Source organism: Salvia hispanica, chromosome 5, assembly GCF_023119035.1.
Source record: "Salvia hispanica cultivar TCC Black 2014 chromosome 5, UniMelb_Shisp_WGS_1.0, whole genome shotgun sequence".
NCBI classification, from domain to species: Eukaryota; Viridiplantae; Streptophyta; class Magnoliopsida; order Lamiales; family Lamiaceae; genus Salvia; species Salvia hispanica.
The window spans coordinates 8,745,311-8,760,329 of NC_062969.1; the positions used below are offsets into that span (position 1 = coordinate 8,745,311).

Consider the following 15,019-nt stretch of genomic DNA (forward strand, 5'->3'; position numbering starts at 1 on the left):
GGCAGCCTTTATGAATGAGAGTAATTCTGATGAGAAGCCGACAGACTTCATTTAATTGGGTAGTTGAATATTTTGCTTCACTGCATTTTCACACTGCACCACCATGTGGTTCATAATTTGCTTTACTAGTATGACTGAATTTTTGAGGGTGAAATGTGTGTGGCTTAAAAATATGTTTTCCGATTCACGCAGGTCATTTCTTGGTTTTGGTAATTATTTTACCAAGTTGCATTTTATATTTGTAAACTATATTGGGTTCAGGTGACATTAAATGAGTTGGGTAATATTCAAAGTTGTGCACAACAAAGTGAAACTCGTGAAGTAATTAATAGTAGCTCATATTTAGTCGTGAATTAAGATTGGTTTATTGTTTGCTAGATATAAGAACTTTGTTTACAGCTAGAACAAGACACGACTGAAATTACTGTTGCGTTGCATATGGGTCTATGGGATATGTAATGGACTATGGAGTATATACAAGTAATTCCATAGAAATGTCCATTGACTGTAAAAAGTAGCTATTTGATCTTTCACGGAAATAAAGGCATAAGAAGCTTTATTTTGCACATTGAAAATTTTAATCATAGGTCACCATCAAACTTGAATATTTATATCAATTATACATTTTTTTCCTAATTTAAAAATTAACTATGTAACTAAATGGCTAAATAGACAGAAGTTAAACAACTATATATAAATATAGAATTCCAATGAAATCCAGTTCACATCATCTCATTATAATAAATTCTATCTTTGACTAGCATAATAAATAAATTTATGTGGCTGACCAGATCTTAGCTTACCAGCTTCCATCCTATAAATAAATAGCTGCGATCCGAAAAGTTCAAAGAAGATGAAAATTCATGTGTTTGGGGATACGGTGGAGTACGCGAATTAAAAAATGACTAATTCATTAGATAATATGTTTAGATCTTATACAAAAATCCACGACAACTCTTTTCCTGGAATGAAAAACTCAATGTTAAGGCCCAATAAGGTTTTACTGGATGTTAAGGCCCAATGTGGTTTAAATACAAACCAATCAGTGAAAAGGGGGTTAGGGTTTTAGAGCGCTTCTGTTTTACAATTTCTTCGACCAAACGAGAACAAGCAAGAGGAAGGAAGAAAATCTGCGAAGATGTTTCCAGGAATGTTTATGCGGAAGCCTGACAAAGCGGCGGCGCTCAAGCAGCTAAAGAGCCATGTAGCTATGTTCGGAGCTTGGGTGGTGGTGATTCGGGTCACCCCCTACGTTCTCCACTACTTCTCCGATCAAAAGGAGGAGCTCAAGCTCGAACTCTGATTCATCCGTTTCTTTTTTCCCGTTTATCTCAGGTATCGTGATCTATAGTTGTATATATGTATTGTGGTGACTCTGTAGCTGTATCTATAAATTTCCTGTTTCCACTGATTTGTGACATTCCTTGAAAATTTATTTTGTGATTGTCCGTATTGTTTCCGTATAATTCAATGCGCAGGATGAAGTTCTATTTAATGCTTCAATCACTGGATTGGGTTGACTCTTGAGAGTTATGATTATGATATCGTTAGGGTGTCCGTGAGCTATGTTCATGAGTGTTGATTTCTACCTTTATGATAGGGGCACATTTTAGATTTATTAATTAGTAAAAGTTCACTCTGGCATGTTCATTTCAAGGTCTGATAGAGTAAAAGGAAAATAATAGAAGTTGCTTGAAGCACATTTATCTATTTGAGAAATTGGTGGTGCGACTTGTGGAGTTTGGATATCTCATAGGCTTTTTTGACTGATTGTTCTTGGGTGTAGAAATTTGAAAGTTTGATATGGTGTGTATGAAACTATCTTCTAGACTGGATAGGGAAATATGGCTTTTGGAAGAAGCTATTTTTTTTACTTCATGTTAAAGTTTTTCCAGTGCATCTGCTGTTATCAACAGCTAACTGCACATTTTTGTATTTGATTATTGAAACCAGAAGAGAAAAAGAGGAAAGGACTAGAAGAAGGGAAGTATCCAACAACTAAACATAGCTCCCCCTTTGGATTGTGTTTGTCTTGACCTATCTGCCTTAACATTAGCATCACATTTTTCTGGTGAATCATCATTTGTGGTCAAATTCAGAGAACTATTTTTTAATTTTAATATAATGCATAACCCCGGTCATGCAATCTCTTGCGCCCAAAACATAATCTGGGATGTTTATCTAGTAGTGCTCTCAAGTTGCACTTCAAAATAAAATCTTTTTTTGAAACAAAGGATTGTGATTCTATCTGATTATAACCGCTCTTACTAATACACAAACAAATGATCATACTATATTTGTCTAATTACTGTTTATGACTTGAACTGTCCTATCCTACTGCGGGAATATTGAATTGCTCTCCTAACATGTATACTATTGTGTTCTTGACTTCTTGTGCAGCTGCTAAACCGACGTGGAAGGAGCAGAGAGACACATGATGCTTTTCTCGTGTATGTTTAGTTTCAGCATCTCTTTACATTCTGCAAAGAAATACTCATTATTTCAGAAGATGTCTTTTGAAGTACTTGTGGGAAATGAGCCCAGACCTAGTTTGTCTGCAAAAGATCTCGATATTTATATGAAAGGTTGCTCTTAGGTATTACTTCCAGCAGTTTAATGTTGATGCCTTTTGTCTTCTATTATACTAGTCTTTTATCTCATCAGCTCGTGCTATATTAAATTCCCATAGTGATTATATTATGTTTATATGTTCTGTTTTTTTTAGTTGATTTTCAAGTAGCTGAGCTATTTTGTTTAGGATTTTGGTATAGGTTTTTACTTTTGAGTTCATTAGGTGTCATAGGACCATAATTGAGTGAAAAAAAAGTATATAAAAAAGATGAGTAATTCTACACTGACATTAGACTGCATGTTGAGAATTATTCTATAAGAGTATTGTTTGAAAGACGGGTCTTGCTTCATAAAATATCGAACATTGAACCTCAGAATAAAATCAACTTTGTGAAGGTCTACTAGACACTAGCTTCAACTTGACTTGTTCTTCACGGATTTGGTTTGATTTAAATATATTGTTAATTGGCAAAGTTGCACGTAATACTCTTATGTTTTGATGTTATGCCAAAAGTGGCAACAAAATGTATGACAAAAGACAACATTTTTTGGCATATGCCATTTAGCAATAATGCATGTTTTGTGCGAATAAGTATTCTGGATAACCCAATAATGCTTTAGAATCTGAAATTAGGGAACCTTTATATATAAATATACTGAGCATGTAAGAAATAGTGATGAGTAAGGTCCCCAAGATATTTCTCTACTTCATATAGCGTATTTCTTGTTACGATCTCAATGATGCTTGTAGTTATTATATGAGTATTATGTAATACTAGTATGTACTTATGAAATAAGTGTACGACACGAATCTTGAGTCAAGTGGGTTTCTTTCATTGTTTTGGGTTGTGTTGGTGTCGTGTCTGTTTAACCAAGACGAATGCATAATTATGACTAGATTAAACTGTAATGAAAATTGACTATAGAATCAGATTCATATTTGCCCTTTTCACTTTTGTTTACAAGCACCAAGTTTCAAATCAGTGGATGCCAATTGCCCACATTATGACTTGCAAATCACTTGAGTTTCTAAAGTAGTTTAAGAAACAAAATATGGATGCAAGAGCCATCTATTGCAAGATTGAGCCATATTAGCTTAATTTCCTGAAACCTTGTTTGTCTAGTCAACATTGGAGCATATTTCGAATGAATATGATTCTCTCTCTCTGTCTCTAAAGTGATTTCAAATATTTGTGATTGCTTAAACAATTTGTTATGCTTTTAGGATGTGTAGGAAGAAACACAGATAAAAAGGATTACATTTCTTGCAAGTTTATCTTCTTAAGACTCATTTTCTAAGTTAAAGTAACATTTTGTTCCACAATTTGGAATACGTCCCAATTTAAGAAAGGGGGATAGGATATTATTGATTCCCAAACTCCCATCCTAATTTATTCAACTCTTACGAATCGTTTGATACAAAAGATGGGATATGAGAAGATATGTAAAACAAGATAAGAAATACGGGCTTCATGTCAAGATATGCAAAGATATGATTTTTTTTCCGTTGTTGTTTGATAGAAAAGAAATTATCTAAATTTATATTGTATATTAAATAACATGGCTTAACTTGACAAATTGGTGAGATACATAAACAAGGTTAATGTTATAATTTTGGTAAGATTAGATAGGGCCCTGGTCTTATATTGGGCTTTGAGTTAAGCTTAACTATGATATCAAACAATTAGAATTGTCCATATATAATTTTCTATCTTGGTATTAATAACTTATCAAACATGCCCTTATTGACAACTAAACTTACAAGGCATACTTTCAAGTTTGATTGCACTTCATATTATAGTTTGCTAATCATGAACTCCATATTATACTACCATAATAAAATAAACAAGCTTACACAGTGACAGTTTCTCATGTAAAATCCCTATCTCTTAAACACAAATGAAATCGAATTAATGTACTACTACTATTAATTTTGGTATTTCTAAATTCTAATACATGGCCTATGGCCATCAAATACTCAATACTTAGAAGTGGCGTGATGAAATATGCTATTCTTCGTCTCGCCATATGACGAAAAAGGTTTAAGTCAGTCCCATGATGTTCTCATTTATCCATATAATCCAACTTGTCAAATTCTTATTCTGTCTTTAAATATTCTAAACTTGCCTAAGATCTCTTCATACGATCTTGATTAACTATGGTAAGTCTGAACCGAAAAAATAAGAAAAATAAATTGAGCACCAGATAGTTAACAGGGTGAAGCATAAATATTTGACTTATAAAACATAACAAAACAGCTTAAATGGTTGGTAATTACTTTGTGATGAACGTTACTTCAAAACTTGTAATATCTGAGATTTAATATAGTAATAGCACCTTTGTTCAAAGTTAACTCTTTTTTCTGAGTTTCCGTCCAAGTAACCGAAATTCCCTATATTCATTTTCAGAATTTTAGCAAAGCAACAATACATATACACAAACAAGTCTAAAAATGATTTGGACATAAATTTGGAGTATGGAAAATTTTGACAAGTCTAGTAAAGCGAAAAATTCCCACCATCTCTAATGTATTCACTTAGAAGACACAAAATAAACCTTAAATTCCACCAATAAATACTCCATCGATCACCATTACAAATGCTAATATTACCATCAAAATAAACACTCTTAAGAATTAATTTCAAGAAAAAATTCCCTCCCTCCGGCCACACGCCGTGATGAAGTACATCGAAATATCGGACACGGGCCACGCGCACAACCTCAAGTTCGAGTACGCGGAGGCGCCGTTCAAATGCGACGGGTGCAAGGAGGCGGGCATCGGGTCGCGCTACAAGTGCGGCAGCGGCGCGTGTGAGTTTGAGTTGCACACGCATTGCGGCATGCCGTCGCCGACCATCACGCACCCTTTCTACCACAAGTGCTCGTTCCAGTTCATGAGACGGCCGCCGGGGGCCGTGGCGCGTTACTGCAACGCGTGCGAGAAGGACGTGGCGGGGTTCGTTTACCACTGCAGGCTGTGCGGCTTCGACCTCCACCCTTGCTGCGCCAAGCTGCCCATGATGATCGATGACGGCGAGATCAAATTGTACTTGTACAAGAAAGTCAGCGCCGCCTGTCACAGGCAATCTCTCTCTCTCTCTCTCATTATCCCACTATTGTGCGCTGATGTGGCAACCTGTTTAATACATGTGGATAAAATAACAGCGTTTTGTCCATGTGTTTTATCGGATACCACATCAGCGTGCAATTTGCTAGGAAATGGAAAGATGGTTCAATTGCAAAAATTTTATATTTCATAATTTATTTTTCATATTTTGAAAAATATTAGGATGGATCAAATTTGACAATGTTTCATAATTTATTCACTAATGAATTTATAATTTATAATTGTAATTAGAAAATGAAAGTTCAAATTTATGTAATATATTGAAAACTATACAAACTAAACAATACTATTAATCATTGATTTCGTACTATGAACATATTAATATCGCTTAATTAATGAAAATTCTAGATGAGCTACCATATCTAGAAGTTGCATTGTTTTTTATACTCTGTGAACTTAATTCACATTGTATTTCACATGTAATAGAGCGTGTGTTGACCACTTGGAATATAAAATACAGCAGAAGAATTTAATTGATTCTAACGTATGCAAGTTTTATTCTTTAATTAGGAGAAAGAACACGATATTTTTATGAATTTGTGACAATTAATTAATTGTCGAAAGAAATGAAGAAATTGTTTTATTAAGTCCAGTATCTAATTAATTTGGTGAATGAAATTTCTTTCCAAAATAGGAATATACCTTACACATATTTGATGATACATCACTAATTCTTTGTATAAAGCAGAAAGAAAAGATTGAAGTATGTAAAATGGTGGTAAATATTCAGGTGCGGGAGAAAGGGGAGGAGCTGGAGCTACAGATCATCGTGCAAGAAGTATAACCTACACGTGGCGTGCGTGAAGGAGATGCTGGTTGACAGCTGGCATGAGATATACTACACCGAAAGCAGCAGATCAAAGCTGAAGGGCGGGATCCCCAGCTTGCGTTTCGCCCTGCAAGCACACAATCACAAGAAAAGCAGGAAAGGAAAAGTAGAGAAATGCTGTGAGGTGGCTGGTTTGGCGTTGCAGTTTGTGATATCTGCCGTTCTAGGCGATCCCACCACCCTCATTGTTGCGCTTGTAGGAAACTTGATGTCCAAATAGTCTGCCACAGTAGTTAAAAGAATAAGTTGATGTTAATTAACTGGTTAGAGGGCTTAATTATGCACAAATGTCATGATTAATTTGTGGGGTTATCCATCCTCCACTACCTTTGTACTTGTTTGTACAGATTTAAGTTACTTGATGCATTATATTGGTCAGATTGTTAATTTCTAGTGCTTTAATAGTGAAATACAACGAGTGGATATAGGTGGAACTAGGATTGAAGTGCGTACATACGAGATTTTGGTTGAACCGTTGGATATCCGTTTGGTCAAAGAGTATCACTGTTTTCTCCCTAAATCCGTTAATATGCCTCACTGCTATGCAACGCATAGCGATGTCAGTCATCATGTCATCTTAGAACAGAATAAATCGAGCATCGCGGATGCTCCGAGAACTTTTCCAATATTAAGCTAGTTGGTAGAATCATTCAAAATATTCAATGAAGTGGAGTAGTATTACACAAAATGTTCAATAATATTATTGTCTATAGAAGTCTGATGGTAACCACTACTAGTACTATATTAATGTATGATCAAAGAACACTTTCTAGGCCAGTGTTATAGTCCCTACTCCCTAGCAATAGTAGAGATCGCTTTTAAATTAAGGATACCGTGAAAATTGAGTGACAATCTTCCTTTTCCAACACAGGGCTCGATATGAATTCAAGATTTCCACATAAAGATAAACTTTCATAGGTAAAAAGCAAATTTTCGAATAAAGAAACCACTTGGTTAACAAATCTATGATGAAAAAGTAGGAGTATATTTTAGATAGATCGATTTATCATTTATGAATATCAAGCTTCCTTTTTTGAATTAATTACCATACTGTTAAAAGAAAAGCATTCCGGATAATAAAGAATATATATACACATAAAATGTCAACTCTTAAATTAAAGAAAATGTTTGGAATTAGAATTGATTTGACAATAACATCATTATCAATGTAGAGAAATTAAATGTCTAATAAAGGAGATTGTATCTGGAGAGGAAATGTACAAAAAGGCTAATTATGGATTTGGGGACATTCTTGTTAAAAAATGCAAATGCATCTTAAACGAGCAAATAAGAATTACAAATATGCATTTTAAAGTATAGGACCACAAATATTATACAATCTCAGAATATAATTCACTCTTTAAAATATTAGGTCTATGGCAATAATAAATCTACGCTTGTTATTGTATACGTATATTATTTTGCCTATCGCCCTCTCCTATTAATTACACTCGATTTTTCCACTCTAGCTTGAAATTTGCAAACCAACGACAGTGAAATTTGAAGTAGTCATTATATGTGGGAGTTTTTTAAAAAATTGGAAAAGAGGAAGTGTGTAAACAAAAGAAAATGTAGAAAAATATAAAATTGAAAAAACAAAACGACAAAATTAAAAACTTTCAAGAAATCACGTATACATAATCTTCTGCTTATTATTAATAATAATTAATATCGTTCATATAATCATATTAGAGAAAGACACACTAGGTCCCAAGTTAGGGCATCCGCAATGGTGCGAATGATGCATCGTTCGTCGTCCGCCACTGCAGCATCACGGACGATAGGTTAGCCATCGTCCGCGCCCGATACATCGTTCGTGGAGGATATCCCACCGTGGACGACGCGGACGATGGGTCGGACGATGCTCACACGTTTTGTTTGTTTTTTTTTTCAAATTTTTTTTCTTATTTAAACACTACAATTTTCTACCATTTCACACACTCCAATTTCACATCTCTTCAATTTATCTTCAATTATTTTCTCTCATCGTCTCAAAAATGAATCCCGACGACTACGATTTGAGTACATTGGATGGCTGCAGACGGGCCTTGACTCGAGCCTTGTTCGATGTCGTTAATGAAGCCAAGGTGGAATGCTTGGCACAAATGCAGCGGGAGCAGGCGGCGGCGGAGGAGGCGGCGCGATGGCGCGGGTCCCTCGCCCGATACGACGTCGGACGTATGTCCCCCGCGAGCACGGCGTAGCGCACGAACGTCTGTTCGCAGATTATTTTGCCGAGAATCCAAGGTGGGGCCCAAATGTTTTTCACCGACGTTTTAGAGTGAGCCGAGATCTTTTTCTTCGCATTGTGCACACGTTGGAGGGACGTGATGAGTACTTCCAGTATCGGGAAGACGGGATCGGCAGACCCGGACTTACGTCGTTGCATAAGTGCACGGTTGCGATCTGCCAGTTGGCCTACGGCACAACAGCGGATATGTTCGACGAGTACCTTCACGTCGGGGAGACAACTGGCCGCGAATGTCTCAAGACTTTTTGTAAGTTAATTGTGGAGGTTTTTGGCGGCACATATTTGCGATGCCCGACTGCTGATGTTTGCCAGAGTCTGATGCGGATGCACGAGACGGTGCACGGCTTCCCTAGGATGCTAGGGAGCATCAACTGTATGCACTGGCAGTGGAAAAACTGCCTGACGGGGTGGAGAGGCCAATTTACCAGTGGTTACAAGGGTAGCCACCCTACGATGATTCTGGAAGCCGTCGCTGACCACCGCCTCTGGATCTAGCATGCCTACTTCGGTGTAGCCGGGTCGAACAACGACATCAACGTCTTCAACTCGTCCACCCTATTCGCCGATCAGTGCAGGGGTCGCGGCCCGGCCATCGAGTTCACTGTCAACGGCCGCGGACATCATATGGGGTACTACTTGGCCGATGACATATACCCAAGGTGGCCTGTTTTTTTGAAAACAATAAGTTGCCCAATTGGTGAGAGGAGAGTCTTGTTTGCGGCAAAGCAGGAGTCCGCGTGGAAGGATGTGGAGCGGGCTTTTGGGGTGCTCCAATCGCGGTGGGCAATCGTGAAAGGTCCGGCGCGTTTCTGGTACAAGGAAGTCATCGCCGACGTCATGTATGCGTGCATCATCATGCATAACATGATAGTCGAACAAGAACGTGGACATGTCACCGATTGGGTGGATGATGAAGCCGGATCTAGCTCCAGCACGGCGACCTCGTCTGTCACTCGAGGATTACCGATAGGCTTCGGTGAGGTTCTACAGCAACAGGCCTCAATGCGCAACCAACAAGACTATACTCAGCTCATGACCGATATGATTGAAGAAGTTTTGAACCGCAACCACCGCCGTCGAGAATTTGTAGTTTTTTTAATTTCGTATTGTAATGTTTTAATTTTAATGAAATAGAATTTTTTTTTCAAATTTTGAAGTATTTAAATATTCAAATAATAGATAAAATGCTTAGGGCGTCGCTTAGGACGAGCTATAGTCCGCTCTACTGCAGGTGAAATGGGCGGAGGATAAAATGCTGACGTGGCAGTGTGTAAGGTGTCGCTTAGGCCGTCCCACCATTGATACCCTTAATTATTTTGTTTAGACAAGAATTAAGAGAGTGGAAAGATACACTAAGTCCCAAGTTAATTACTTATTTTATTTAGACAAGAATTAAGTGAGTGGAAAGACATAAATAAAATGCAAGAGATAGTAAAGTACAAAAATTTACTCCATATTGAAAATATAAAATTTCAATGAAATTCAAATCATTTTACTCTACAGAGTACAGAATGAGAGTATCACGCGGACCGTGTGGGCCAAATTTTGTAATGTTCGGGAAATGTTTGCCACGATATCATCAACTGCATCATATTCAATTTTACACTATCACCGGCCATGTTTTACACTAGAATTAATTTGAATCATCTCACTCAAAAACAAGGAGCCGTTTGCAGTTTTCAGATTTTAGTACTACTCAATTAATTTACATCGTATCATACAACTCACAAGTAAATCTTCTTCTCGTCTTATATAAGCTGTATTCTTATTTTGGTAAATTCATAGCTGTATATACAAAATTGAATTACACAAATAAAATTAGGAAAAAATTAATACTATCCAATACTGATAATAATTGTAAATTATGGTCTGCATTACTAGGGTGGGCACCCTATTACCAAGTCAACATTTAACAACCACCAAATCTCCTCCCAAAATTCCTATATATAAATATAACACATCTCTCCTTTCCAATAACCTCTACATTTTGTAAGCATATGTTTATGTTATAAATACAAATTTGATCCTAAATGAAAAACATGACTTGTCCGGCCATGTTCCGATCCCTGAGCGCCGCCGCCGCCGCCGTCATTTTGAAAATGGGCATTTGCGTGCCTTCTCCCGCTATAGAGAAACCGGTGGATGAGCGGCGGCGGTCGTCGTCGGTGAAGGTGGTGGACCTGGAGGGGAGGCTTGAGGAGTTCCGGCAGGCGGTGACGGCGGAGGAGGTGCTCTCCCGCCACCCGGACTGCTACCTGTGCAGCGCGGACAACATGGTGGTGAACTCCCACGCGCCGCAGCTGGCGAAAGACCACGCGCTGCAGCCAGGCCAAATCTATTTCCTAATGCCACTCTCGAGATCGCTAACGCCACTCTCTCTTGAAGATTTGTGCGACCTCGCCATCAAAACTAGTAGAACTGTCGACATCGGCGCTGATCCGTTTCTCCATGGATGCAAAAGATTGAGGATTCCTGAAGATGGGAATTGCACGAATTTTGTCACTTCTTGATTATTTTTATTTTTATTTTTTTATTATAAGTATTTTTTTAGAGCTGGAAATTTATTAGACGCTAATAGTGGAGTCGACTAAACTACCATTATTCTTTTCCAAGACAAACTTTTATTTTATTTGTGTTTTTTATGTCACCTTTTCTGTGTGATAAGATTCTAAATATTTTATTCATATTTTATTTTAGCAAGAAATTTTAGTCAAATATTTTTGCGAGAATAATGGGATTTTGTAATAGGAAAAGTGGGAGGCATTTCTGTTCCCATTGTAGTATAAGAGTGTGGTGCATGTGAATGATAAGTAGGTGTATATTAACAAATTTCTTTTAAACAAAAATTTGTTTCTCACAAACAATTTAGTACATTTTGATTTCTATAATAAATTGTTGATTTGTTACCATATATTTTATGGTTATATAGGTCTAATCCTCTGCTTCAAATCTCAACTACTCCCGTATTAATAAACTACAGGGTTTATAAAAGTATAAAACTATCTCCAACCATAAACAAAAATTCATTTTTGTATAGAATATTTCTCTAGTTATATTGCAAATCTAAACCTATTTTTGAGTTTTCTATCAAACAACACAAAATATGGGTGTATACTAGAACTACTGTAATAATTTTGTGAGACATATACTCAAAAATATAAAATTTGAGATTCGTTATATGGTTGAAGTATAACATATATCTAAAAAATAAGTACTCTATGAATTTGATGTAAATTGTTGGAGATGGTCTAAATAATAGTAATAATAAGGGTATTGAAGCATGGAGCATACGATAGTAGTATCAGCGTAACATCAAACTATCCTATAAAAAAATTATAATTTTAAAAGGGAGTGAACAAAAAGAAATTACATAAATTACAAAATGTGCTTTAAATTAATTTGAATTAAAGTGGTGGTCATATATGTGTTGTATGATGTATTAAATTCATATATTGAGAGGAAGGTAGTACAGTATTGAGTTATTAACTACTACTCCCTCCGTTTCACTATAGTTAAGTCATTTTACCATTTCAGAAAGTTTCTTCATAGTTGAGATATTTCCTTATATGGTAACTTTTTTCTCTTTCTTACTTTACTCTCTCTTACTCTATTCTCTCTACTTTATTCACTTTTTACTTTATTCTCTCTACATTTTGTTTTCTCTTACTTTTTTATCTATTTATTTAACACAACCAATATTCATTTCTAAAACTTCGTGCTGAAAAGTTTCGCCTCAACTATGGTGAAACAGAGGGAGTAATGTTTATAGATAGAAGACTGTTACTTGAGTATTCAAAAAAGAGAACTTAGAACTACTCCCTCTGTCTCAGATTAAGAGTCACGTTTTGCTATAAAAGTCCGTCCCAGTTTAAGAGTCACTTTTAGAATTTTCCATATTTGGTCATACAATTTTACCTCATTATTCATCAAAATTACATAAAAATGTCATTATCTACATTAAAATAAATCAAAACAAAAATCAAAAGTCAAAAGGAATTCACCTTCAACCAACTCCACCATCTCACTTCATTTATTGCACACTCCACCATCTCACTTCATTTATTACACACTTCAACTCTTTCTTAAAATTCGAGTCATAATAATAGGTGACTCCAAATGTGGGACGGATGGAGTATTATGGAGAGTATAAGATATCAATCTGTACTTAGAACTATTCTGGAGTAGTTAATATCGCTTTGTGGACTTGCTATTCTGCGTACAAAGTGAAGTCTTGTTGTGGACATACTACTACTATATGTTAGTCTATGAATTAATTTGTATTCAAATTCTTATGTAAATCCATACTTCCAATAACATTTTTAAAAGAATATTACATAATACTAACAAATAGCTATTAATGCATACCGAATTATTAATTACAATTGAATTCCTAAATCTCAATCTTAATGAATAACAAATAATTACTATTAATAATAATTGAATTTAAAGATCTCATCTAACGGACATAGAGTTGATATGTGGCAATGAATAATAGTAGTAATTAAATTTAAAGCATAAAGGTAATGGCATTACCTATTTTTTTCGTCCACTTTGATTTAGTTAACATAATTACCATTATTTTTTGTTATCCTTCATAATATACATGATTTTCTCATCATTGTCTAAATGAGTTTTCATTACAATGTTTACAACTTTTTTATACATTGTTTATAAATATTCATCACACGCATATATAGTGTGTCTTTTATTCCTAAAATCTGAGTCATTATTAAAAATTGTGTCACTCACTCTTTAAAAGGCCTCATAAGGGAGGGGGTTATCCATCCTTATATAGAAGAGATAGGATCATCACCAAGTCGATGTGGGACAAGATATTAGAATTTTAACGGTCATTAATCCTATTTTATAGAACCTGAACATATCTACATTGGATATGCATTTTCTTCATAATTTTTCATTATAGTCAAGATGATTTTTCGTCGCAATGTTAACAAATATTCGTTACATGTATACGGTCTTTGATTCTTAAAATCTCGACCGTTTTAAAATTGTAGAAGCTCAAAATAATACTCCTTCCGTCTCACTTAAAGAGTCTCGGTCACTATTCTACACATGTTTTATAAAAATGATAATAAATAATTAAAGTGGAGAAATAGTAAAGTAAGAGAAAAATAACATTGAGAAGAGTATTGTCTACATTATTTTCTCTCTTACTTTACTATTTCTTCACTTTAATTATTTATTATCATTTTTATAAAATAGGTGCAGAAAAGTGATTGGAACTCCTAAAGTGTGACGGAGGGAGTTCTAGTAATTAACTACTCATATTCTTCAACCCCGTCCATCAATCTACTAGTATTTCAATTATTAGTTCTTAGTTATACGGTAAGAGTTAGTTACACATTAATGCATCCATGTTCATGATAATACGTCAAATCTCCTGAACATAAGTGGATCACTTGGGTGGCAGGTGAATCCATTATACTAATAGTAATAGCATATGCATTGTTTTGAAGAATGTCATACAATCATAATCATATGACCGTGCAAATTAAAGCAGTGCATGAATTTGTGATCCTAAACCTTTGCAAAGTAGGGAATCATTCATGCCTAATTTTATTATATGACCTACTTGCATTTCATATCCTTCTATTTTGGGCTTTCTTCAATAGTATATCTCGTTCATTGGGATCTAAAGAGTGGTCGATAGCAATTTGTACCATCTATTTCTATATATAGTGAAACAATGTCGCCCTAACTCCAATATGATGATACCATATATTATTTCCATGTATATAATCTTCTATTTTAGTTAGAAATGTCAATTGGGTCAACCTAGTAGGTTTCGGCCAACCTTACTCAGGTTTAGAATATTCGAGTTCGGACTAATCGGGTTGCTATAATAAAATTAACACGCGATCAATTCAATACATATATAATGATGATAATTAATAGGATTGTAAAATATTTAATAATGATACTTTTGAGATATGTGCTTTAACTCCAATATGATAAAATACTAATTTAAGATTTGTATAAAAAATATATATGAAGTACATATTTTAAGAAATTTTAAAGTATATTTTAGAAACTAAAATATTTCTTATAGTGAATTTAAATTTTCTAATTTAATTATCTTATTAAATCAATAAAAAAACTAACATAATTAACATAAAATTGAAAGTTTATCTTTTATTTAGTTATTTATATTCAAAAAATTATCAATGAATCATCGAATTAGGTGTTAAACAGATGAACAAATAGACAATAGTTGCACCTA

General features: G+C 35.1%; 4 protein-coding genes across 4 annotated transcripts; all 4 read left to right on the top strand.

The window, feature by feature from the left end:
- The first annotated feature begins 1,050 nt into the window (after positions 1-1,050).
- Positions 1,051-2,602, top strand: LOC125187117 (mitochondrial import receptor subunit TOM6 homolog). The gene is made up of 2 exons (XM_048083637.1): positions 1,051-1,335; positions 2,401-2,602. Exon 1 carries the CDS (start codon positions 1,139-1,141, stop codon positions 1,301-1,303), a length of 165 nt encoding a protein of 54 aa, XP_047939594.1. The 5' UTR covers positions 1,051-1,138; the 3' UTR covers positions 1,304-1,335; positions 2,401-2,602.
- A 2,442-nt stretch (positions 2,603-5,044) lies between these two features.
- LOC125187829 lies at positions 5,045-6,905 on the top strand. The gene is made up of 2 exons (XM_048084473.1): positions 5,045-5,653; positions 6,429-6,905. Exons 1-2 carry the CDS (start codon positions 5,250-5,252, stop codon positions 6,745-6,747), a joined length of 723 nt encoding a protein of 240 aa, XP_047940430.1. The 5' UTR covers positions 5,045-5,249; the 3' UTR covers positions 6,748-6,905.
- A 1,714-nt stretch (positions 6,906-8,619) lies between these two features.
- LOC125189351 lies at positions 8,620-9,273 on the top strand. The gene has a single exon (XM_048086636.1). It carries the CDS (start codon positions 8,620-8,622, stop codon positions 9,271-9,273), a length of 654 nt encoding a protein of 217 aa, XP_047942593.1.
- A 1,544-nt stretch (positions 9,274-10,817) lies between these two features.
- LOC125189352 lies at positions 10,818-11,288 on the top strand. Its single transcript, XM_048086637.1, has one exon. The coding sequence runs from the start codon at positions 10,818-10,820 to the stop codon at positions 11,286-11,288; it is 471 nt and encodes a 156-aa protein (XP_047942594.1).
- The last annotated feature ends 3,731 nt before the right edge of the window (positions 11,289-15,019 follow it).

Bases quoted from the DNA above. Each gene is read 5' to 3' on its own strand.
- LOC125187117 (XM_048083637.1), top strand. From the start codon at position 1,139: ATGTTTCCAGGAATGTTTATGCGGAAGCCTGACAAAGCGGCGGCGCTC.
- LOC125187829 (XM_048084473.1), top strand. From the start codon at position 5,250: ATGAAGTACATCGAAATATCGGACACGGGCCACGCGCACAACCTCAAG. The intron at 5,654-6,428 runs GCAATCTCTCTC...GTAAATATTCAG, and splicing joins GTCAGCGCCGCCTGTCACAG to GTGCGGGAGAAAGGGGAGGA.
- LOC125189351 (XM_048086636.1), top strand. From the start codon at position 8,620: ATGCTTGGCACAAATGCAGCGGGAGCAGGCGGCGGCGGAGGAGGCGGC.
- LOC125189352 (XM_048086637.1), top strand. From the start codon at position 10,818: ATGACTTGTCCGGCCATGTTCCGATCCCTGAGCGCCGCCGCCGCCGCC.